A 26,502-nucleotide genomic window follows, 5' to 3' on the forward strand; every position below is an offset into this window, starting at 1 on the left:
CTGTTCACTGCAACTTGAGCCAAAATGGCATCGACCACCAGCTGCGTCCCGAGGACATGACTTCTCAGCTGGAGGAGGACGAGGAGTTGGTGGATGCCGAGGCCGTCCTGCTGGACGACGACAGTCCGAGTTACCCGGACCTCCGCCGGCCTTCGTACCACCGCCGCTCCCCGCCGCACCGCTCCGTCTCAGAGTCCGAGCTGACCCGGGTGAGACATTTGTGTTCCTCGTCTGTTTTACGGATGCAAACAATTAGTTGATTTACAACTAAATAATTGTATTCGATTCAAATTAGTTCAAATGAATCGATTAGCTAGTAACGTACGTTAGAGCTTCTGTTACTTGTGTAGTTTGGCCGCCAACCAGCAGTGGGCGCCGCTGGTCGTGCTTAAGCGGAGCCGTTGCTATAGAAACAAAGATGACGGAGATAATACCGCAAGTAGAAGAAAAAATACAGTAGCCGGAAAAGTAGGGTGACCTTATTTTCATTTGGGAAAACCGGGACACCTTTGAGCGGGGGGGTTGGGGAGACACCACGAAAATACAGGACATTTCCTCACTCTTTAAAAATATCCCGGGACGCCCGGGACAGGACGTGAAAAACGGACATGTCCCGGGAAATAGGGACGTTTGGTCACCCTACGAAAAGAGTCCGGTTTGAGATGCGAAATGCACTTTATGTGGTTTTGTTTTGAAATAAAAATATTCAGCAAGCTCTTTAAGTTTCACTTTATTCAGCCGAGCTTCATGGCGGAACAGCGTCAACTTTTTATTTTAAAAATTACTGATGCGCTACAAAGGCGACGATGTGGTGGCAGAAAAGCGGACTGTTTGAGGCAGATAAATTGTAACATGACAAAAAAAAAAACATGATCCTAATAAGCAATGTTGATTTTAGAGAGCTGTAGTGAGTTAAAGCGCTTTGTGAAGCGAAGTTTCAACATTAATTCAAGAGCAACCACAGACTGCACTTCTGTAAAATACAGAAATATTACAGAGTTAATATTTCTTAACCCTTACAGCCACATAGGAGGTTCCCAATTTATATTTTATAAATATGTCTAAATTTAACTAAAATTATTTGTTTATTCAGTCAGTATTTTATTCAAATAAGTCTTAAAATTCAGTATACTAATAAAAGATAACCCTTCATTATTATGGAAAGACAGACACCCTCCTTGATGCAAGATGGATAATAAAATGTCTGCCTGTCAACTAATTGTTAGTTGATGGATCATAGAAACAAACTTTATATCAACTGATAATTTTATAATTTGCGTTCCTAGTTTTTTTTTTTCAAACAACTTCAGTAATAGTTTCAATGGATCTCTGGATCTGAAGAAGTTGTTTAAATCATAGCTCTGACTCTGAATAAACCAGGAAAGAACAATAAAAGCCTGTTTTTTTGCAAGTCTGTCAGCTGCTGCTACGTGTGAAGATGTGCTTTCAGGAACAGAGAGATCCTTTACTTCCTCTCCAGAAATAGAGTGATGCGGGGATGGAGGCAGGAGCGGCTGCTTCTCATGCACAGACACACGCTCATGTTCTCCTTTCTCATAGTAAAACATCTGGTAATCAGCTGTCAGTCTGAGAGAGTGGAAGCACTTAGAGTGAGAAAAGGGCTCGGTGTAAATCCTGGATGAGCCACTTAAAAACCAGACAGAGCCTCTGATTCGTTTAAAACACAAGGTGCGTTTCCTTTTCAGGAATCTATTTGCACAGAACAAAAATAGTTTTCTGAGGTGGCTGTTTATCTTTCTCTGCTGGTACTGGAGTAAAACCAGATTATCTGGGTAGAAATTCCCCTAGAAAACCGGCACCGGTAGACATGTTGTAATTTGAATTATCAAGGGAGAGCTTTAAGGATTAATTAATGTCTTTACTGGTAATGTAACTTTAAGAAGAGTCGTTTTCTTCTGTCTACATTCTTACAGAGTTTGGCTGACTGATAAACAACATGGATGGTGAAACTTTGCAGCTCCACACAAGCAGCTTCTCTTGATTTTCATATGAAAACACTGGAAAACTGTAGCTACTAAGAACAAATATACATGTTTTAGATTGAACATACAGACTTTGTTGTATATTTTTAAATAGAGAGGAAGCTCATAATATTCAATTATCTTATAATGGTTAATTTATTTCAGCAGTTAAGAAGTTTAAACGTGTAGTGATGGAGTTCAAGGCTTTTATAATTAGTTTTAATTATGGTTGGCACTCAATAAAACTGTAAGAATTAAATTATTCGCACAATTAGAAAGTTATAGAAGACTAAATAAAGCAGATGTTTTATGGCTTCTGTATTGATAATTGCCCAGTAAAAAGCAAAAAAAAAGCTGTGTACAAGGACATTGATTAAAAGAGTTAGTGGAAGGAAAAACTGTTATAGAAGGGATAAACAGCTGCAAAAAGAATAACTTAGGTGGATTTAGAAGCAAAGAACATTCAAGAGTTTGGACCAATAGATATTTCACACAAGTCGAGTTCAAACTCTGTTAGCCGTCGTTCACTTTTAGATTAAAATAAATCTGAGTTTTGTTCGGACATGAAGGCCTCAGAGTCCGGAGGAAGAGTGGATGGACGCAGTATCAAAACTGTTTCCAGTTGCTGGTGATTTTCTGTTGATCCACTGGATTTTGTCAAGTTTTTGATTGGCTGAAATTTCTGTATCGTTTTATTTTCCGTTTTCTGCTGTAGTAATACAGTTTTCTGAGAAACCGTGTTTTATATTGTATCAAAAACAAAATAGTTACTATAATAATTAACTTTTCAACTGCATATTAATTTAATGAGCTGTAACTACAGCTGTCATAAAACAATTAGCATCTGTAAAGTAACTCTAGGTTACTAATAGATGTTACTGTTAGCTTTGTGCTAAGGTTTATGGAGAATCCAATTCATTGCTAACAATTAGCATTAGTGCCTTTTTCATTGTATCAAGAATATACTAATATGTAGACTTAAAATAACAATATATGTAAAAACTCACAGGAATATTTTCTTTAAAAGATAAACAGATTGATACATTTTGTTTGGATAAATAAATAGTTTTGTTATTAAAGTTTTTTGAAAAAATTGCAAGAAGTTTTGGCATTCCGCTGGTTGTCAAGACAACAAGCAGCTGGTTGTCTTGACAACCAGTTGTTTTCTGGGTAGAAAAATGCTACTTTTCTACCTAAAAGAAACCTTCTGGGCAGAAAAAGTGCTTACCAAACTGCTGGGTGTAGGTTTGCTATAGATGAACCAGTTTGAAAACTAATAAAGTAAAAATAAAAACCTCAAAATGCCTTCAGGAAGCCTGGAGTGCTGTTCATCAAGGCTTCAGTGATGGCTGCCTGGAGGTAGCCTGTTTAAAAATTAGCCCTGGTTTAAAACATTTGAACTATAATGTATAATTGAAGCGACAGAGCTTGCCATCTCAGTGTCAAGTGTCTGCATTAGAGTTAACATCCTCACTCTTTTGGAGAATTTCCAACAGATCAAGTGCATTAAAGCTTAAATTATGAATAATGTTAATGTTTTCCATTAGGCAGCCTAAAAGCGTTCATTAATACATGCAGAAGCTGAGCTAAACCGAGCCGCAGCAAGTGAACTTCAATTATAGTCACGGTGACATAACGGGCCAGAGTATCTGAGGCTCCTGTTAAAGTATGACGCTGCATTTAGCTGATGCTGCGCTTTAACATGTGATTTCAAATTAAATCCACCAAATCAGATTTTTCAGAACCGTGTTATTTAAAATAGGAACAGGAGCTGCTCTTTCTTGGGGGGGAATAAACTCCAGCGTGCAAAATATTTAGTTTGTTTCAGGGGTAAAACTTTTTTAACCCGAAGACAGGCAGGAGTGGAAAATAAATGGCAAAAAATTATAATTTGAAGTTATTACTAATTCCACATTGATTTCATATTGTATATTTTGAAATGTATTAGTTGTATCTTCCAGGATATGTTGCTATTACAGTTTAAAAAATCTTTATAGTTACACATTATAGTATTGTTTGGCCATTTGGATCTAGTGTCGCACTTTTAAATTTGATTTTATTAATTTCCACCCAGTAATCGTATGACAAAGCAATATAATAATTAATAAAGTTAAACAAAAACAACTTTTTATGATGAACAAATGGAACTGAAAATAAAACAAAACACAGCAAAAATCTTAACGCTTTATTATTTAATTTTATTTTTTACATTTTGTCACATTATGATGTTTATTTATTGCTAAATTGTGAAATCTTTCTTTGTCTTTGCATTTATGATTTATTTTGTGTTGGTCGGTTACATCCCAATAAAATACATTAAATAAAAATAGTGATTAGATCATCTTATAGATTTTATATATTTTACATATTTTGTTGTAATATAATAAACTTTGCCTAAAGTTATTGCGAAGTCATTTTTTCACCAGCAGTTATGCTCCTTTAAGTTATTTTCTAAAGTCTCATCTGAACACATATAATAATTCATTAAATATGACTATAATGTTGCTTTATTAATTTTTTTTAATCCTTAAACTTAAATTTCCTTCCCCTTATTTCTAAAAAATCTGCATTATTTTCCCTCCATTTTGCAGTTATTTACTAAATTGCTTTGTCACATTAAATCCCCAATAAATAGAAGTACTGTAAATAAATTTCAAGCACCTTAAGAAATAAATTGTTTAATCTAAACAAACATTAAGCAAATCGAATCACTGCTGTATTTGTAAGACCAAACGATTAAAAAAAAAAATCTTTAATTTGACTCTGATTAAATCTTCACACCTCATAACGTTGGTATTCCAGTGCAGCTATATTTCGGTTAATCTCATCATCCGTGTTGCTGATGAATCATCGCTTGGATTTATAATGGAGTCTGAGCTTTTTCCCCACACATTAAACATGATGTATAAAAACCAGTTGGAGTCAGAGGGGAGCTGACATCCACAGCAAATCATCAATCAATACGCAGCTCAAGGTGAGTTCATCTCGTCTGGGTTTAACACGCCCTGCTGTGCTTTATGGACCCGACCAAATATGAAGGTCGAGGGCCTCTGAAGGGCCGCCTGCGCCCTCGTTGTGTTCAGGCTGCAGCCAGAAAATCCAATTTCAAACAGAGGCTTCGTATGAAAGCTCAGTAATTCATCCGGGACGCACACCCCACCGCCGCCGCCGCCGCCCTGTCCGTGTGTCTCGCAGATTAATTAAAAGGAGGGTGGGGGGGTTTTTCGTCTCCTGCCAGGTCTGGTCTGAGAGAGATGGACCGATTGGAAAGGGAGCCGAGGGACAGCAGAGCTGGCAATTAGCCTCAGCAGAGACGACGTGGAGCTTTGAGCCTCCAGCAGCCGGTCACCTGGTGCCAATCAAGACCAGCTAAAGAAATTCAACTCTTAACTTTGCTGGAGACTAGAGATGGAAATGTTTCAGTATTTAACGATTCAATTCAGATTGTCAGGGTCACAACTCGATTCAGAAACCAATTTCTCTGTTCAAATGGTGACTGACGAGAGAAGAAGACGGTGTAAACAAATAGAATCAGAATTCATTTTATTGTCATTGTGCACGAAAGAAAGCACAACAAAATTTTAAAAATGTCAACTCTCGAAGTAGAGTTAAATAAAATTCATTAATATCTCAACGAATATAAACATATAGTAGAAACACACAGAAACTACAGGGGTGAATAAATAAGATTTTAGATGAATTATTAATATAGAACATTTATTTAAACAACAATATAAGGTTCCACACTACGATAAAGTATTGGGGCAGAAGGGAAAAAATAGGAGTAAATTTCTGAATTAAAACTCTGAGAGGTTGAGATTAATCTCAGAAAAGATCCAGAAATTACAAGAACTTTCTGGGCTTGAAAAGTTCAAAATTTGCTAGGAAAAAAAAAAGCAAAAAAAAAAAAAAAACAAGAAAATTTGAGTTTGGAAAGTCAAAAACCTGTTAGAAAAGAAAACAAGAAACATAACCTAGGTGTTATGTGCACACATGTGGTGGTGTTATTAAATAATGTACTTAAAATTTAGGATAAAAACTAACTTGGTTGCAGTGATTGCAGGCGCCTTTCTCTTCACGGTGCAGTGCTCTGTTCGGACACCAGGGGGCAGTATGTGACAGTGAAACCTGCTGGTGTGACGGTAGAATGTAAATCTGCATTTTCTTGCTGGATAAAGACAAGAAATCAACTCAGACCAGGAATGAACATCTGTGCAGCAGTTTATGTTTTCAGATGACATAGTTTATAAAAATTATAGATTAACTGCGGGGTTTTATTTTTAAACTTTGCTTTAAGCAGTGGATTCTAGTTTCAGTTCTGCTGCAGAGTTCCTACTTCCATCAGAGAGGTATTGATTTCTCGCTATGATAAATTTGGAAGCTGTACTTTGTTGTTCCATTTACTCTGGGGCATTTTACACTTTAATTGGTCGTTTCTGATACAACAATAAAAAAATGACACAAAGTGCAGCAACAAATATAAAGTGAATTTACCACCGTACTAATCTGGTTTTGCTTCTTTTCTTTGCATTTAAATGTTACTGTTAATCAAACTTTTATATAAGCCAAAATGAAAACCATAGGAAATCAAAAGTGCAGTTTTTAAACTATTTACATGTAATAGAATAGAAGAATATAAATAAACAAGCAATCTTCCAGTCCAGAGCTATGTGCAACTGAACTGGGCAATAAAAATATTACAATGTGCATGTCTCTTTGAGAATTAAGACAGATTATCTACAAATAGTGACAAAAAAGCTGTAAAAGTATGGATGTATACATGTATTTAAGTAGGAACTCAAATTATTAAAGGAACATAAAGTTATCCAAACCAAAGTGGTCGTATATGAGAAACCAATCTTGCTGCTCTTGGTAAGTTGGTTATTAAACTGTAATTTATACAATTTGGAAAGCTGCATTCCTTTATACTCTGGGATCAAGAACCCTTGACAACAGGAACTAGGTCAAAAGATCTAAAAAAGAAACGAATCATGCCTTAATGAATGAAATTCAAGAATGAATCAGAGGAAACTGCAGCTACGTTTCCATTAAAAATGTGCACAAAACGTTTTTAGAGATTCCACTAATGAGTCATTTAAGACATGCCTCGCTATCATCACTTCCTGTCGTCTTCTTCTTCGTCTTTTCCTCCAGTAGCAACATCCTGTTGTCAATCATGCTTCATGTTCGATGTAAAAAATGTATCCAGTGCAGTTTTGCAAAATAAATTCTTGATACAGAAAACTAGGATGCTCAAAAAACTTTTGGCAAGTTTTTCAAAATTTCCGTGCTTTCATTAAGCAAATTTATTGTCGTAATTCCAATTTGCATGATTATCTGGTCAGTGGAAATGCAGCACTGTGTGCAAAAGGAGAAAACATGGAACTGTTGCAAACCTTCCCAGGAATGGCTGAAAAATTACTCCAAGATCTCATCAAGGACGCATTCAGGAAGTAACAAAAGAACCCAGAATAACAACTAACGCATCAATAAGAAAGAAACGAGGCAAAAATGGCGTCAATGGGAAAGAAACCATCATGATCCCCAAGACTTTTAGGAAAGGTTCTGCGGACAAAAGTTCCACTTTTTTGAAAGTGTGACTCTCGATACATCAGGTGTAAAAACTTAACAGCAAGTTGCTTCAGGACCAGGACAACTTTCTGTAATCAAATCAATTTACTCTGCTGCAGAAAATCTTGAAGGAGAATGTCCTCAATTTGACCTTGCGCTCAAGCACCTGGGTTATGCAAATCCACTTTTGAAGGACTCAACAACCAAATAAAAGTTTTGAAAAGGCCTAGTCAAAGTCTTGATTTTTAAATCTGATTAAACTGACCAAAAACTGTCCAGTATAACTGGATTATAAAAAAATACTTGATCTTAAACATTTAAATGCTAAACAAAGAGTCTGTAGACAGGAAATAGTTTTTCTCAACACTGTAAGCTTGTTTTGTTTTTGTCTTTGATCAAAGATGCTTCAAAACATAAACTGTGCTTACTTTTATTCAATTCCTGTTAAAATATCCAAGAATGTTTTAATATTTCAGCTTTTCCAGGAAAATCTTTAATCTATTTGACATGAAGTTACTCAAAGCAAATTGCAAATCGTTATAAACTCAGTCTGACAACGTTGGAACCAAAATGCACCGTGTGGAAATGATTGTCATCACAAAATGATCGCCTCTGTTGATGTAGTGCTTTCACATCAGAGCTTCACTAACTAAATTACTTTATCAGGATAGAAAAAGAGCAGCTAATGTTCAGATGTTATGTTCAGGGCTGCAACTTATGGTTATTTTAGTTATTGATTATTCTGACAGTTGATTAATGTAATTTGTTTTTCTTTCTAGCTAATATTTGACTTCTGGAACTGAAATTTCCTGGCTGTTTCCAGAAAACATTTTGATCTAAAAATTTCAGTGTTTTTGAATTTCTTCTTTTTAAATTTTTTATCTACCATGGCCCGTTGTGGTTTCTCTCTCTCTGCTGGTTGGCGAACAGGAAGGCACCAGCGAGGCTTTGGTAGAACAGCTATGGGCTAAATCAGTGCAGAATGTAAAACACAGATGGCCATTGACTCAGAAATGGGTTCATGGAAAATGAGAGCCTCCCGTCAATCTGCTGAGTCTACTCCACAGCTTTGGCTTCTTTTTTATTTCGCTGCCTCGTCTGTCAGCTTCTCCTCTCCCTCTTCTTCTCCTTCCTTCTCCATCTTGGCTTTCCTCTCTACTCCGTCGCCTCAGGGCTTCCAGTCAGGGTTAATTAGCACAGAGCCGAGTTGTGTTTAATGGTTAATGTGATTTCTTCCTGTGACAGCGCTCTGTCCCTTCTACATACACTCAACATCTATCCATGCTCACATGCGTTGAGAGTTGCGACCTCGCCTACACGCCCGCATATTCACCCGCTTGCTTTGGCTGTCTGTCATTTCACCTACACCCTGGAGATACCGACCATATGCCCAAACCAGCGTGCGCCTCTCCCCCAATTTCTTTCTCTCTGGGAAGCTAGATATAGAGCGAGTGGGAGTAGTGGTGGAAGAAAAGAAACAGGTGAAAAGCTGTGGGGAGAAAAAAACCCGCTCCATCTGACAGAGACTGTAGGAGATTGAATTTGGGGCAGAGATGATGGAAGCAGCGAAAAGGGAAAACCCAGGACTTTCCACTGCTACGCCGTGGCACAAAGCAGCCCGAAGAGCAGGTTGTAGATGTGAAATTTTAATCACTTCTCTGTTTGCAAATTTAGTAGCCTCTTAATCAGAATCAGAAGCGCTGCAGACACTTTGAGGAGGGATCATAAGGCGTCGCCTGCTGTTGAAGTATTTTGGTTGGAGAGGCGTCTGAAATGTGTGGAACATTTCTGGTTATTCAAGGACTTTTATGAGCCATTTTTATATTGGCCAAGGCAGCTCAGTGAGCTGCAGCTGAAGAAAGTACAGAACATCAGCAAATTAAGAAATGGTTAATTTAACACCTGCAAGTCAGCAAGAAAGCACACTGGAAAGTTAGAGCGCCACCCACTGGATGTAGTGAGAAACAACGACCTCAGCTTTCTGCTCCATGTTGCACTAAACATCCGCCAGCAGTTCGCTACTGATCGCTAGCAGCTACTGAACTTAGGCAGGAGTTTGTTCACCCAAACAAAGAAAATGGATCCACAGAACCAACAGTGTTGCAACTTAGTCACAACATTTATCCATTCAACGGTTTATAAATATATATGTTTTCTGTTAATGGTTGTCTATATGTCATTATGTGTAGTTGCAGGTTGCTACAATCGATAGTAGCCACACAGGCACACCCACTAGAAGGAAACAAACGCACCCAGTGCAACACTGTCATTCTATTGGCTGAGAGGTTGCCAGGCGATTGTACTTTTTTGCTCTGAGCACAAGAAGAAAATGTTTGGCAAGCGAGCAGAGAGGTTTTCAAATGGAGATTTGATCTGAGCAGAAACAGGTTTTGAGTGCGAGGAGAAAGGTTTGAGAAATCACAGTGAATATTTGAAAGAGAGCAGGAGTTTGGAGTACAAGCATTACAAGTTTTGAGAAGAAAAGACCTGAAGTCCTGCTTTCAAAATGAAAATGTGTGCTCTCGAATCATGGCAGAAAAATTTCCCCTTATACTAAGTTTACAGCAGCACATTGTGGGCTTGACAAATGGAGAGCAATGAACAACAATGAAAGGTGAACGTTTCAGTGACGGCAAAAAGGTTAAACATTTTTCAACTTTCTTTCTGCGTGTTTAGAAGCTTAAAGTTTCACATGGATAAATCTTACCAAGCTGGTTTCCCGGCTGATGACTGTCGCTTCATTGCTGAAGTTCAGTAGGAAATTAAGCGAGTTGACGTTTAAACAAAATGACTTCCTGAACATAAAACCTGGAAAACTGACCGTCTTTACACATTTGGTTTGAGACATTAAAACATTTGCTTAAACATTTTTTGAAAATGCTTTTAAAGATCTTCACAAGTAGTAAAGTTATTAATCAGTTCACAGATTTTGGTGAGACTTATTATGAAGTTAGCGATAGTTTAAGACTTTTTAGAAATGATCCATGACAGATTTAGATTTAAAAGGTCGTTCAGTGAATGCTTTCTGATGTATTTTTTGATTTTTTCCTCTCATTCAGCCTGGATACGTGAAGCTGTCCAAACCAGTGGCTCTGTGGACTCAGCAGGATGTTTGCAAATGGCTGAAAAAGCACTGTCCCAATCAGCATCAGATCTACAGCGACTCTTTCAAACAGCACGACATCACAGGTACATTTCTGAACCCAAACAGCGATCGTTAAGATCAATCTGTTTCACTCAAGCACCTTAAACTGATATTATGCCTGCTGGACACAATGTGTGATTAAAAACAGATTTATTGCTTCAATTTGCTCAAATTTTGGGCCAACACTTAAATTTTGACATTTTTATTCCTCCAATGGGAGGAAACCTTGAAAACAATAAATGGTTAGTATTTCCTTTCTGTTCTGGTTGGACAACATGTCTACACAGTAGCGATTCAGAAAAATCTCAACACAAGATCTTTAATATTTATATAAAAGGTTACTTCTTTTCAAAGTGAAGTCTGTTGACAAAAACTAGCTAGTTATAGTGCAGAAAATACGGTGTGAAACGTTCCCGTTGTGGGAACAGCAGTTCTGTTCTGCAGCTGTCAATATTTCCATCCTTCCTTTTTAGCTCCTATTTTGGAAAAAAATAAAATAAAAGTGAGACATAACCGTGAAATCTGTCTTCTGACCTAAACCTGGAGCCAAACCAGCTCCTCTTTCTTCCAAAACTCTTCAGAAGTTTCAATTTTCTTGCCTCTGAGAAGCCAGATTTCATTCATAACCTCCCAGGTGCGCTCCACACCTGCCGTCTGGCTAACAGCCCACCCGTCTGTCCGTCCCTCCCCTTCCCTCTGTCTCTGTTACCAGCGGTAACTGTTGCCACGTCAATCACTCCCCCAACGAGCCCCTTCAAGGTCACCCTGGTTCTAACAGCGCTTCAGTCCTCACAGAAACAGACGACCATTAATTTTCACGCCGCTCTTCTCTCTCAGAGCCCGGCTGATCACACTAATATGTTTATTTGTTGCTCCTGACGAAATCCTCCGCTCGGTGACCGGCTGACCACATAAATCTTGTGATGCGTTGACTCGCTCTTTGATGCAATTTTAACCGCTATACGTCTACGTGGAGCCTCAGCATCACCTGTTTAATGGTGTGAAAATATGAATCTTTCTGCTTTGCACCGCGAATCGCGCAAATGTCTCATCAGCTGCAAAGAGGTCGAATAAATGACCCACGGTTCATTGCATGCCTGCTGAAGCGCCGCTTCAATTTGACAGCAACTCCCAAGGAGAAAGATTTCAGAAGCATTTGATTTGTTTTCTTTTCATTCAGGTTGTAAACTATCACACTTTGATAGATTGATTGTGATTTTTAGGTTTGTGGATTGATGTTTAAAAGATAATTTGCTGCTGATTTAGAGAATATTAACACAAACTACCACTGAAAACTCACGCTTAGTATGTTAGAGTAGTTTCTGTACTTTTCTCAAAAGAAATTATTGTTGTGTGGAAAAAATAAATAAAATTTGATTAGGTTTATCTCAGCATGAACAAAGTTAAACATCACAATGTTTGTTAGAACATTGTGATGTTCTAACAAACACCACTGCAAAACACAAAATCTTACCAAGTATTCTTGTTCTAGTTTTTAGTGCAAATATCTTAGTATACTTCAGATAAGACAAAACTAACTTACAAGTCACTTTTTAGCAAGAAAGTACTAAAAAAGTGAATAAATCTGCCTGTGGAGATATTACTTTTCCACCAATGTTAAGAAATTATTGACTTAAAACAAGCTCCTATTTCTTCTTTAACTCCTTAACTGCTGCTCTGAATACGTTGTTCTTCCCGGGAATGGCCTTTTTGATGCTGGGTTAATCAAGCAACATTAGAGAACTGAAAAATAATAATTTAAATTAGAAAATAACTGCCAGTATTAAAAGAAAACACGATATCCTAATTCACAAATGTTAAACAACTACATTGTTTTTGTTGGGACACCATTTAATTATATTCTGTGTTTAATTTTTGTTTTGAATGTATCCATTTTAATGTATCCCTCCTTGTTTATTTGTTTTGTTAGTTTATTTTTATTCCCATTGTTTGTTGTATTATCTGGTTGATTATTTTGTAGATCAATGCCTCTTTATTCCACTTGAAATAAAATAAAACTTAAAACAAGTCAGGTTTGAGCAAGACACAGGAGCTTGTTTCAAGTCAATAATTCCTTAATATTAATAATAAAAGTACTAGTTCCACTGGCAGATCTTTTTCACTTATTTCAAAATTAACTGCCGCTGCGTCGTTACCTAGCAACCCCAGCCAAGCCCAGCCTGTCACCTAGCAACCCAGTTCTAGTTCCATTATTTCACTTATAACAAGATATTTTCTTATGTTATAAGTAAAGTAATCTACCATTTAATCTAGTACTTAAAAAAAAATCCATATTAGGGAATTATTGACTTAAAATAAGCTCCTGTATTTCACTTTAAAGTTACTTTCAAGTTAGTTTTGTCTTGTTTCAAGTGTACTAATATATTTGCTCTGGAAAATACTTTTTGGTGTTTTTTCCTGGTCTGCTTCTGAATTTTCTAAAGCCATTTATTGTGAGAAAGAATGAAATAAGAAGTACAGACCTATACTTTCAAACTGAGACAATTGGGAGATAATGGCACACAGAAAATCTGCAAGTAATTCAGTTTGTCTCCACATTTGGCATTAATTAACAGAAGCCAATTAAAATGGGCCAAGCCTTACCAATTGGACTCACGAGGCAATTTGCATCCCACTCAATCTTAGGAATATTCTGCAGACATTTTATTTCATTTCAATGCAGCAAGAGAATAAACACGACTAACCAATGTAACACTGTTGGGAAAACAATCATGCAAACAAGGAGTTTGAATATGTTTATGTTGGACTATAGGCATGCATCTGAGATAGGAGATTATCTGTTTGCTCGGTTTGTTTGTCAGACTCTACTTGTGACCTTTTCATAATTGAAACCGCGTGAGCAAGGCCGGGGTTTGGCTTCCTTGCGCCAGACTTTTTTGCATTCAGTGCGCTGTATATCCCACCAATCCATCCATAACTGAATACCTCTTTTTGACTGCCAGCGGTGCTCAATCTCACTTGTCTTGGCAACATCGTCATCCCTTTCACTAAGTACCAAATCAATAAGCAGTCTCTCTTTTCCAGAACATAATTCATACAGACAATCGCGTCCGCCCTCTTTAGACATAAAACAGCAGCATGGGGAATGCATTTCACTGCGTATCGAGGCGCGTGCAACATTTTAGCATCGAGCGACTTCAGTATGCAGCAACCGCTTCACTGCTGTAACTTCTGCCAAAGGAATCAATGCTTCCCGTCCTCCCTCCAGCCTCCACTGCCAAGAAGACGCCTCCCTTTCTCAGTCCTCACCTCCCACCCCCAACAGACACGGCTGCAAATACGGCTTTAACACCCAGCTTCTATTTAAAATGCATTAAAGCATATTAGGGCATAATTAGACATTAGTTCCTAATCCGTCGTCTTTACAATGAGGAAGCTTGGTAAAGATGGTAGGAACTGGCTGGTGTGACGTTATTTAGAAAAATACATGTATAAAAAGCTCTATATATTTTTTGAAATAATTGGGATTTTTTATTTTTTTTTTTACAAACCAATAGAAAGGGGTGATATTATGTGTTTTCAGGGACATAGTGCCATTTTCTAGCACAGTCACATAACTATGTTGACTTCAGTTGTTATGGAAATGCTGCATTTATCAAATATGGCTTTGTATTCTAACTTCTTGAAATTGGACCTCTGTCTCTTTAAGAAGCTGCTTTGCCTTCTGAAACTCCGCCTTCAGGAAGTCATCACAACATGGCTCCTCTATTAACCCTTCAACAATGTTTTTCCAGCATTTCACTGAGAATAAACTCCTATTATGAGCTCAGCAGATGCTCAGCTCCACCAGGTGTTTGCTAATTGCTACTGGCTAGTCTGAAGGAGCCGAGTGGTTGAGGAGGAGCTGTGTCTCGAAGGCGGGGCTACGTCCACCCAGGCGTTTTGCACAGCTGAATGGTTGCCATGGAAATTAAAATATTTCTCAGATATGCATGAGAGAATCAAAGCAACACTCCAGGTGTGTTTTTAATGAGAGAAAAAGATTATAGCATGAAAGCTCAAAAAAGTTGATTTTACGCAATACTGCTCCTTTAACAATATCCCAACAGATTTACCTTCTGATTGATTTCAAAATCAAATTTTTATTTATTTATTTTTTTTATGTGGGGGCAGTCATGTCAGTTTTTCTCTTCAGTCCAGGAAAGTTTTCCTCACAAAACTCAGTGATATATGGTGTCATAAGCCCTTGCTCTGAATAATTAATAGCCTGTAATATTAGTGGTTAAATGAAGGGTGGCTGGAGTCCGACTACTCTATCCGCCCCGCTAGTCAAACTCATCATTTCAGCAGCCTGGAAAATACCAGCGAGCCCATGCAGCTCTGGACGAGACATCTTCTGCAACTGGAGGGTCTCACATTGGATACTAAATGTATTTTTGATGAGACCCCAAAAAAAGGACAAAAGGTGACAAAGTCTATTTCAGAACAGTCGAGGACACGCAGAAACTAACCACAACAGCCATTTAGCCCTTAGATGATGAATTGTGCAGGCTGCCGCCGGCTGCTGTCATAGATATGCAGCTGGTTAATGGAGAAAAAGACACACAGCAAATGAGTCAAACAGACTGAAGTAACAGGGCTGCACATCAGCTTGGAAGCTGCAGCGGAGCATGAAGATTTTTTTTTTCCTTCTGATGGAACATTTGTCGGATAGTTTGATACTCTGAGATGAAATAATGATTAATTATACAAATTATAGCCGCTGATTTAGTTCAGATCAGCAATTATGGAAACCAAAGGTGTGTAAAAAGGGATTTATTGATTCATTAGCTACCTCTAACAGCTATAACTTAAGTGTCCCAGATCCTACAGCTTTGTAAACTTTGGGAGCCTTCTCACCGCCATCTTTCCTCATTGAAAGTTATAAAATAAAATGACAGTTTGGTTTGCAGCCTTGCCTGTGATCATCTTTAAAGTGAAATTGGTTGCAGATGTCTGTTTTTTGACTGGTTTTAAAGGAGCTCATCGGTTGTTTTGACGTCTGTCATGGCGGAGCGGGCGGAGTTATGGAGAGTGCCAAGGGTCAAAAGCTTGTTTCCTGCTTTTGGACCAGAGTTTGCTTTTTTGGTCTGCATCAGAGTTTGCTTACACATTCACACCTCATCAAACAGTTCTTTCTAGAGAACATTAATCCGAACTAGAGTTTGTATTAAAGCGTACTAAACAGGGCTGGTGTGAATGCACCACTTAAAAATTCCAGCAGAATCATCTTTAAAAGATTCCCTGAGTTTTTCTAACCACACCCTCCTCTCCATGTTTACATCTTGAGTTTCTGTGCATGAATCCATAAGCGTATTGTTTATACGGGAGATTACTGGTGAAGTTTGTAATCAATCTGCACTGACAGCAAGATGGACTTTGTGTCAAGAATGTGGAAACGTCTTATCTTCGACCAAATAACCCTTAAAAGCATCCCTGATGAACCATAAAGGTTGGATAAACTCTTGAGTTTTCAGAAACAAAACCATGGAAACTGCATTCACTGAAACAAAAGCAGCTCAGTAAAAATATATGTGGTCTTGATTGGAGGAAGACCAATGCTACTATTTGACTGCAATCATCCTGAGGTGGAAATCAGTCAAAAAAAAAAAGGTTGATTTCAATGCCAATCATGAACAGTCATGCTTAAAACTGCCCACTTGTATCTGAATTAGCTAGAACGGATTTTAATGCCAAGTCTGAACAGGATCTCTATTGTTCCACAGATGACACAAAAAATGAGCAGACAGCTGACAGGAAGTGTTAAAAAATGTGCTGCTGTTGTAGAGCATTAACCTGAGGAAACAAACTCAAATTATATCTCCAGTACAATCTCTATTAAATCGAGGCGCTGCGTTGACAAGCAGCCTTTGTGCATCTGTTCTTTTTTTATTTCTGCCTGCAAAATGAAGCAAACTCCTGGTGGATCAATGCATATATGTGTGTATTTTGTGTTTATATTTAAGCGGGTGTAAACAAATGCACTCTAAGCTCCCATTCATCAAACCCGCAGTTGACTGTGCCAGGCTGTAGCTGCAGATTAATCAGCTTCAGCACAACACGGCTGCTCACCCACCACTCATTAATCCGATTCTCAGGCACAATGTGGTTGTGTGCACATCACCCAGCCTTTGTAAAATATGTGTGTGTAACATGCTTTGCTGTATTTGTTCTTTATATATTGGAAGACTCTTAAAAATAAAGAAATTGTACAGACATTAATTAGTGAAAATTAATGATTCGCTCTCTGTTCCTCTTGCCACCTTTCTGCTACATGTATCCCCCCATATGCCCAACATCTCCAGCTTTTCTTTTGTGCTGCGGATTGTAGCTCAATATTAGCATTATGCTAACAAACAGCTTCAGTTGTCTTGGTGGACTCCCTGCTTGAGCTCTGTCGGGATCTCTTGCATAAAAGATTATTTTTTTTGTTTCTTTTCAGTTGTTACTTTGTCCATATATGGAGTTACTTCCTGTTTCGATGCGACATTAGTTAGCACTTTTACATTTTCATTTTATACATTGTTTTCTTCTATAATTTTGGTTCAATTTAATGGATTTTTCTTCATAAGTGACATTTTTCTTTTTTCATTTGGGTTTCTGCTTCTAAAAAAGATTTATTTTTTTGGCAATAAGTTAATGTTCAGTTTTTGTCTGGAAAATTAGCTGTTTCAAAAACCTCCTGATTAAGTCACATTCAATGGGCATTGCGCCGTTACCTAGCAACCCCAGTCGAGTCCAGCCCATTACCTAGCAACACAAACTGGAGTTTGGATGTGCTGTACAATGGCTGCTGGAAAAGACAAGTGTTTTGTTGTTGACTTACCATCCAGAAACCACTTGCTGCATTCTTATTGGTTGCGCAGGAGGCTCAACTAATGCTTTTCAAAGATGTACTGTTATATAATTTGGGCATCAGTTTGCTGCCCTTTTCAAGTGAGAGTGTAAACATGGAGTTAAAGGGATTGGCCAGCAGCAGCTTGTTTGTCTTTAAAGTGACAGGACGCCCTAAAACAGCTCATTCTGAAAATAGGCAGAACTCAACAGACTAAAATCTCGTCTTTGATTAATTTTGTACAAAAGATGCAATGAACATGTTTTGTTTAGCCCATAAATCTGTCTTAACCTGTTCAGGGAGCTATAATGGGTCTCCTTAAAGTCTTGTTTTAAATTGTCATCTTTGTTTATACAGTTTTAAGTTGACTTTTTAAAAACCTTACCAGGCACTAAGCCTTCCTGTAACGATGCTTTTCTCAAATAGAAAACATAATGTGGTGTTTTTGTGAATTAAGATGTCATTTTATGAATAGCATCTCAGCTTAAAGAAACGGTAAGAAAAATCTTTTTTTTCATGCTCGGGTTAATTTGATGAGAAATACTTATTTTAAATTTAATGCTCTGCACAAATGTTTTTCAGACTACTGTTGAAAAACAAAAAAAAATCTTTTTCACATTTGGAAATCAAAACTTGCGTGCCCAAACCACTTGACTGAGACGGTTAGTTTCCATTGTGAAGTGGAAAGTAAATCTTTTAGATTAGCAGTGAGAGATGTTTTTTATGTTTTGAGATTGAACCAGTCTTTCTGAAACTCTGTAATAAGCAGCAGAAATCTTCATATTTAGATTTTACCTCTAATTTTTCCTTCTACATTTCAGGAGGTTTTTCTCACTATAAGACATTCAGCTGCTTCCAAAGCAACTCTTTCTCTTACCTCATTTATTTCCTCCTGACCACTTTCCACTTCTCCCACCCTCCTCTTCCTCCTCCCTTTCTTCCTCCTCTCCTCCTGGCCATGCTACAGTGCACAGTGCATTAATAGTGGTATGAAAAATTCCCCGCTGAGACATGGTGGGATCGTCGATGCCAATGACTCAGAACTGGAGGAACCGAGAGTTAAAAGGGTTGGACTCCTTACAGAAGTTGTTCCACCCCACTGATGTTGCCTTGCTGACAAGGAGGCATGGCACTTTGGCTGAATGTTGAGCTGAGTGTTTTTTTTTATTGTAATCACTGGTATTCTTATATCGCAGTAATTGCAGCACTTCACTGGCTTTGCTCTGGCTTTTTTTTTTTTTTAAAGGTACGAGTCTGGTTTTATAAGTTAAAGATTCATGCCAGTTGCTTCTATACATGCAAATATCTAAAAAAAGAAATGATTCGACCTGGGATTTGCTCAAAAAGCTTCCTGAACTTGTTTTTTCCTAGTATATTTTGGCGTACGGATGTTTGACTGGTCTGATGTTGGAGCCCTAAGATCTCAAAAGGCGCACAAACACACTCAGTCAGCTGCACCATTAAATGATCATTTTGTAGATGCCATTTAGCCACTCAGGCTGTTAAATCTACATCTTGATCTGCTCCTTTCAATTTTAACTATTGGCCTTATGGCCAAAGGGTTTACAGTTTTATTACGAACAAAACTTTTATATGATCGACCAACACAAAGCAATGCATGACTGTGAAGTGGAAGGAATAACAGCTGGACGTTTTGGTTGTGTCTCTACAGAGGTCAGAAGAATATTTTAACGCATTTTTGTTAGCATAATGTGTCACCTTTAAGAAAGAACACCATTCAATCTTTCATGAAAAGATTGAGACGGGACCACACAAGATGTGTACATTTATTTTGCACACAGTCATTCTTAGATTATGAGATTTTAGTTTGTGCAGTTCTGCCTGTTTTTAGCTCCTTTCATTTTAGGGTCATTTTAAATCTTGTAACTTTAAATCCTTATAAGCTGCTGCTGGTCACGTGCCGTAACTCAACGTTTACACTTGAAAATGGCTGCAAAAAGATGTGCAATTATACAACCATACCTCTTTGAAAAGCATTAGTAGAACCTCATGCACAACCAATAAGAATGCAGCAAGTGGTTTCTAGATGGAAAGTCAACAGCAAAACACTTGTCTTTTCCGGCAGCCATTGTACAGCACATACAATGGTAAAACCAGCTGACCAAATGTGCTGGAGCTCTGCTAGGTTGCTAGGTGACGGGCTGCGCCCATTGAATGTGACTCGACAATCAGACGTGTGCTGAAATGACTCATTTTCCAGACACCAAAAAAACATTAACTTGCTGCCTAACAAAAATGGCTGGGAGTTTTGTTTGTTTTTCTCTTTTTGCTGTCTTTAGAAGCAGTACAAACCTAAACGGAAGCACAAAAACATGTAAAATTTGAACATTAACAATTTCGCATCAAAACTAGATTTTTGGAGTGCTTAAAAAGTTGTCCTGTGAACAGTCTCCCACACAAACTATGGATTTCTGCAGCTCCTCCAGAGTTACCATGAGCCACAGGGCTGTTGTTTTTAATATATATAGTTGAAGGTTTCTTTGCCATGACATGCTCAGTTTGTGTCATTTTCAGTCATTTTATTCTATTTTTAGATGATGATTGCTGGGGAACATTAATTACTAAACAACACATAGAAACATAAACATGGTTAAATCAGTGTTACAAGCAATATCTCAAGCTTTGAACAACATCCCAAAATTAACTGTTCAAACATCCAAGATCTTCCCAGAACATTTGTTTTTACACCAATATCAGCAATAAATTAATACTTTGAGATGGCTCAAAGGTTAACTCTAATGGAAATTGGGAAGAAATTGGTGTAACAAAGTAAAATGGGCTCACCAATTAGATTTTAAGTAAAAATGTTCAGCTTTTAGTATCTTTCATTTCACTGTTTTGTCTCGTGTTGGTCTATATCATGGAAATAAAAAAAACATTGAAGCCTGGTTGCTACTTGACAGATCATTAAAAGACTTAGAGGAGCAAGGACTTGTACAAAGAAACTCTGGTATGTATCTTTATCAAGTTATGTCCTAATTTGACCAGGCTGCCTGATGCTGCAGCTGTTTTTCATGCTAATATACGGGAAATCCCATATAGCATCAAACCTGCAGTGTGTGTCATGCTCAGTTGTCTCTCTTATACCTGCAGATATTGACAACAGATGATACAGGAGCAAAAGAGAGAAATGTGAATCTCAGTTGCCATGCCAATCTATCTTTGGTTTCAGGTGGCAAGTGATGGTTGGTCAATATTTATAGACCGTTGCAGCATGGCTCATGTTGGCGCTGTCATGTCAACTTTAATGTCTCAGTCTGGTCTCCGCCTTCTCTGACTTTTTCCCCATCTGTCCTTTCATTATGTTGCTGCTACCTGTAAGCTTTTATGACTCTACCTTACTGCCTGGCTTTTATATACAGGTTACATGTGATGTAATTTAATTTAATGCTCAGATTTTAACACCATCTGGATGAAGCAAATCAATTCATCCCTTGATAAATTAAACCAATCTCAATCATTTCCATTTACGTAATTTATTATATTTCTTTCTCTCTTTGTACCAAAATTGCTCTTCAGTTTGATGCTTTCGTCTCAGCTAGTCATTTTTTAAAGGACAGTTTTGTTTTACTAGTTGATTACTGATTACTAGTTGTTTTGGTTTTGTAAAATGTTTTCCAGTTCCAGTGTTAAATATTAATTAGAATTTAAAGTTTATTGATCATTAAGCAGTGGCATTATCATGCAGGGTGGACCACCAAGCTTTACTTATTCTTTATTCTTATAGTCTTTTTTAAATGTTTCCATTTCTTAAGACTTTTTAGTTGCTGTCCGGGTATTAATCTCCCAATCTTTTAATAACACATAATCGAGTGAAATTGTCAAACTTCCTGTCAACTTTAAACATTTTTTAACTCAAAAAGACGACGGGCGGCTCGATGAATGACGGCCTCAGCGTCCAACTACCGAGCGTAGCAAGTTTTCTGGGGGAAACCTTGTTATGCCATTTCTATTACGTGAAAATGGTTTTTGTTTTTGTGAGGTTATAATGAATGTGACACACAGTTGCAAGCTGCAACTATACAGTTACCTAAACCAGGAAGTAATTAATTGTAACACAAAATGTCATGATAAAACTTCAAGTCCACATCCTAACTTTCAGTGTACATTTGTGCAATTTATGAGTGAGGAGGGAATTGTAGTTTTCCAGATTCTTTGTAGATAAAAATCTTGCATTGTTCAGTACTTCAGTAGAAACATCTAAGGTTTAAGACCCTGAACCCCAGCAGCACATTTCTTCAGTAAAGACTGATGAGGTCAGGTCCTTTAGGTGAAAACCTGGAGTTTCATAATTACTGCCGTTAACAACTACACAGATTCCCAGTTCACCAGGAACTTAATCGCTTTAAGTTCCTGGTGATATTAAGGACTTTTCTCCAACCAGCCGTGGCGCTAATTGGTGGCAGCATCTTGTCAAAGCAGCCGTCGGGGCCACAAGAGCAAAACGAGCATTTTGCTTAGTAATTACCCTATATTATCCTATCTGCTTACCATCCTCCATGTTGCAAAAACACTCAAGACAAGGACTAATAATCACACAATATTCTATAAGCCTTTTTATTAGTAGCCTAAGTCCTCTTCGTAGAAGCTGATTGGATGATTAAATTATGTATTTTATACAAGGATTTGCAATTAACTAAAGAGCTGTTTGGGATTCTTGCTGCAGGGATGTACTGTTCTGATATTTATGCAAAGGAGGATCTGCTTCACATATGGTTCTGCTGAGCTTAATTGGACAATTCAGACTGATGATTGCGCGACGGTGAATAGACGTCTGTTTTTATTAATCTATCCTTATAAAGTCCAATTTGTGTTTAATTCACCCGCAGCACCTTGTGACTTTCCTCATCCACGGACGTAAAGAAGAAGAAGTTTAGCAAACATCTGAAGCGGTGATCCTCTGGCTTGGATCCTTAAGCTTTGTGTTTTATTTAATTTATTTTTTTCGCTCGTCTGTTTTCAGGACGGGCCCTCATGAGACTAACGGACAGAAAGCTGGAGCGAATGGGGATTATCCACGAAGCCCAGAGGCAGCACATCCTGCAGCAAGTCCTGCAGCTTCGTGTCCGCGAGGAAGTCAGGACTCTGCAGCTCCTCACACAAGGTAAAACTTTCAGCATTTAAATATCACATTGAGACGTTTACCTGCGTTACACGCCCTGAGAATCGATCCTGAGAACCTAGTTTCTTCCAGGTTGAAAAATATTCAATAACAAACATTCTAATAAATATACCAATCATTCATTATTCACGAGCCATCTGTCGCCATGGCAATCGCTGCATATTTCAAAGCCTGGAGGAAATGGTGAATCAGAAAATGATTATGCAACAAAAGAGTCTTGCAGAAACATTTTCTTCAGCTGCTCTGCTCACCAGCCATCGAGTCCAGATGATGACGGCTTGTTGTTGCAGTTACGTCTCCGTATAGATTTACTTTTACACGTGATGAGCTCCTGTAGCTGCAGGTCCCAACTCTGCTGACTCTGAACTTGTCGGTTTCTCGTGTCGCAAGCAGAGATAGTACCCGAGTATGCTGATATCTGCTGAGATACGCTGCAAGGTTGTCCCAGATGGTTGTTCCAGATAGACGTAACAGATGCAGCTAATGTATTCATGAGCGCGCAAGAGGTCCAAAGCTGTAGACGCCGAGTTGAAATATAAGCGCACCACTTTTGTTTTTGCTCCCATTTTGTCATGAGCTGAACTCCAACATCCAAACCTTTTTCTGTACACACAGTAGACCTATTTTCTCTCAAATATTGTTCACAAATGTGTGTTGGTGAGCAGTTCTTCTCTGCCGAGATAATCCATCCCACCTCACAGGTGTGCCACGCAAAGATGCTGATTAGACGGCCTGATTGTTGCACAGGTGTGTGACAATAAAAGGTCATTGTGAAATTAGCAGTTTTGCTTTATTGGGGGATCAGAGAACCAGTCGGTATCTGGTGTGATTACCACTCACTCTGTGCAACCCAACTGTTAGCCTTCTTCATATTGATTGGGCGTTTTTGGTCCACATCTCTTCAACAGCTGTGTGAAGTTGCTGGATATCGGCAGGAACTGGAAGCCGCTTGTTTTTTTGAGGGTATTTTTATTTGTTTGTTTTTTTTTCTCCCCTCCAAGGGGTCTTTTATGGGCTCTAGTGTCCCTTATATGACAGAAGGCTAACAGGAAAGAGGGAGAGAGAAGGGGGAAGACATGCGGCAAATGTCGGTGGGTCCGGGAATCGAACCCACGACGGCCGCGTCGAGGACTCAGGGCCTCCAAATCTGGGTCGCACTATACCCTACGCCACCGCAGCACGCCCCTCGCTTGTTTTAAACAGTTAACATATTTATCTATGTGTTTCAGTCGATTAAGACAGAAATCTCATTGTGTTTTGTCTCCATTAGGTCAGCTAGCTATTTACGGTAATTTGAAAGTATGTCAAGCTGTCGGTAGCTGGAGTCGACCGTGAACCACTGAAGTAGGTTAGTGCCTGTAAGCTTGCTGCTGCTTTATGCAAACTGCTGTGATGAGTTTCCTTTCCTGTTGTGTGAAAAACACAAATGGCTGCAAAACCAACTCATCGTAAAAACTTACCGTCTCAACGGGGGAAATTATTTTTATAATTCCAGTCAATGTTAAGGTCTATGCAGATGAAGCTAGTTTTGTTTTCCAGCATCTGGCATGCTGAGGGGAGGGACCATCATCAGTGGCCATTTATCATAAGATATTGTGAGTTTAGGTAATGGTGATGTGGGATCATTCCTATGATAGTAGAGTCACCGTTGTGTTGGTTATGAAGTGGTGTTTTAAAAGGGCCTTGATGCTCATTCAGGAGCCTTTTTCAGCAATTATGAAGGCAACAAAAATCTCTAATTAATGAATTAGATGTTTGTTGTGCTTCCTTATTTATTTGTCTTGAATCCATTAGTCCTGGTTAATCATCCCTGCTGAGATACTGTGACCTTTTCCTCATATCTCAACAAAATAAGCTAAATATTTCACAGTGACAGATTTTATTTGACACCTCACTATGTTTATTTTTTGTCATAAATATACATTTGTGCCGTCGATGTTCAGAATACAGATGCCTTTTTTGTGGCTTTGTAGCATTAGTCAAAGGCAGCAGGATCAATTCAGCCTCAAAATATGCAGAGGCTCTGTTTGCAATTTATGCATGTATAACAGCAGCAGTAATCCATTATGTTAATTAAATCTTTTGATGAGCCATTTTTAATTCATGTATAGCCAAACTAAAAGCCTCACACAGGTAAACAGCTGAGCTGCCAAAGTTGAAATCAGTGACAACAAAGCAGACGATGTTCCCAATGAATCAAGCAGCTCCTGTTCATTTAGGTTTCAGTTTTTCCTGGACAATACTTCTCTTTGTGTGTTCATCAGCTGGTGTGGTAACACCAGCTGATGAACAATACATTTACAGTAAATAAGTTTACAAATTTAATATCTTGTAGGAAGAGATTAACCATTATTTGTGTAACAGCTACAAAATAAATAGAAATAGGGTTCTATGTGTAATAATATTTATTGTTCAATGTTATATTAAATGTATATTCATGTACATACTTTTATCATACCAGTTTGGTGCTCTTGGGGGCCCCCTTGTGGTGTGGAGGCCCTAAGCAGCCTGATTGGGTCGCATGCGTCTTGGGTTGGCTCTGATTCTGTATGATAATTTATGGGGACATCTATCATTTATCATCGCTGCACAAACTTTTTTCCACCAAACAACAATAGTTCCAGCTCAAACCTGCTGTTTGTTTTTTCTCTCCACACGGCAGCGCGCTTCATGTTCTCCTTGTTCTCTCCTTTCCACCCTGTGAAGCTCAGCCTGTCTTGCTTCGCGCTCAGCAAATCCAGCAGCTTTCCTTCGCCAGCCTCCAGCAGCAGCCCGCATCGGCGCCGCTTGTTCCTTCACACCCATCTGCACAGACTCTGAGAAACGGGGCTGCCGCAGGGGCCGAGGAACAAATTCCAGGGTTCCAGATCCTTGGAAAACATTTGGACTGAAATAAAGCAGGCTCTCGGTTTTATTCCCTCAGCGAGGCGAAAATAGAAAGTGAGAGGAGGAACAAGAGAGGGCATTTAGCTGAGTGATGACGCTCGCTAAAGGCTACCCTTGGCATCCGAGGCATTTCTTCCCTTTTTTAGTCTTTTTTCTCTTGCCTCATCCTCCCTGCTCTTCATCTCCTTTTTTGTGTATTGATGATATGGGAGCAGACAGCCCACCCGTCTCAGCAGGACGCTGCCTTTTAGAGCATATCTGAGCCTTGGGGATACACACTGAGAAGACTAAAGTTTGACAAAGCAGAAAAATGTAGAACTGTAAAGACAAAATCAAAAGGAAGAAAATCAAAGAGCATCTCTCTTTTTCTTTTTTTTTTTACATTATTTTGAATAAAATACGAATTAATTACAAGTAAGAATGGAACCGTGGAGTGAACAAAGCAAACAAACATGTACTATATGATTTTGTTGGTTGGTTTTTAATTTGTATGTTTCAATGTTAAGTCTAAATGTTCAAAAGTAAGAAAAGGTTCCTCCCTTAGATTTTTTTTTTTTTTTTTTTTGTGGCAAAGATCAGACAAAACTTGGAAGGAGATGAAATGGCTCCAAGGCAAACTTCCTTTCGTTGTTGCTAAAGAGAGACACAGTGGTACGCAGTTTGAAGTAGAGTAGGGAGGGAAACGAATGAAGTGAAAAAGCGGCAACGGATGAATGGTGGTGAGGTAATGAAGAAAAAGAAAAGGAGGAGGAAAAGAAATGGTGCAGTTGGTGAGACAGGTGCCAAAAATGTTGGACGACGACAAAATGGAGAAAATCTGGAGGTGTGAAAAGCTTCGATTCATCTCTGGATTTGTTTTGCATGGATGGATTATCTTTCTATTTTTATTAGTTTACTCATTTTACCTTCAAATCTTGGATATGGCCATTGATTATAGTAT

General features: G+C 38.4%; 1 protein-coding gene and 1 long non-coding RNA gene across 8 annotated transcripts in view; one reads left to right on the plus strand and one right to left on the minus strand.

The window, feature by feature from the left end:
• Positions 1–26,502, plus strand: part of samd12 (sterile alpha motif domain containing 12) — a 114,392-nt gene that overhangs the window by 20,618 nt on the left and 67,272 nt on the right. For 2 of the 7 annotated variants that reach the window (XM_044139031.1, XM_044139030.1), the window contains exons 2-4: positions 1–209; positions 10,613–10,742; positions 22,518–22,658. In XM_044139031.1, the coding sequence (XP_043994966.1) occupies positions 1–209; positions 10,613–10,742; positions 22,518–22,658 (480 nt within the window). Of the gene's footprint in view, positions 210–10,612; positions 10,743–22,517; positions 22,659–23,946; positions 24,025–25,335; positions 26,014–26,502 lie in introns of those variants that run through there. The other 5 variants (XM_044139028.1, XM_044139025.1, XM_044139026.1 and 2 more) reach the window with 5 other exon arrangements.
• Positions 141–25,395, minus strand: LOC122843905. The gene is made up of 4 exons (XR_006372792.1): positions 25,308–25,395; positions 25,135–25,221; positions 326–404; positions 141–231 (listed from the first exon to the last, which is right to left on the minus strand). It is a non-coding gene; the product is annotated as an uncharacterized LOC122843905 (long non-coding RNA).

This window comes from Gambusia affinis, linkage group LG14 (genome assembly GCF_019740435.1).
Source record: "Gambusia affinis linkage group LG14, SWU_Gaff_1.0, whole genome shotgun sequence".
NCBI lineage: Eukaryota > Metazoa > Chordata > Actinopteri > Cyprinodontiformes > Poeciliidae > Gambusia > Gambusia affinis.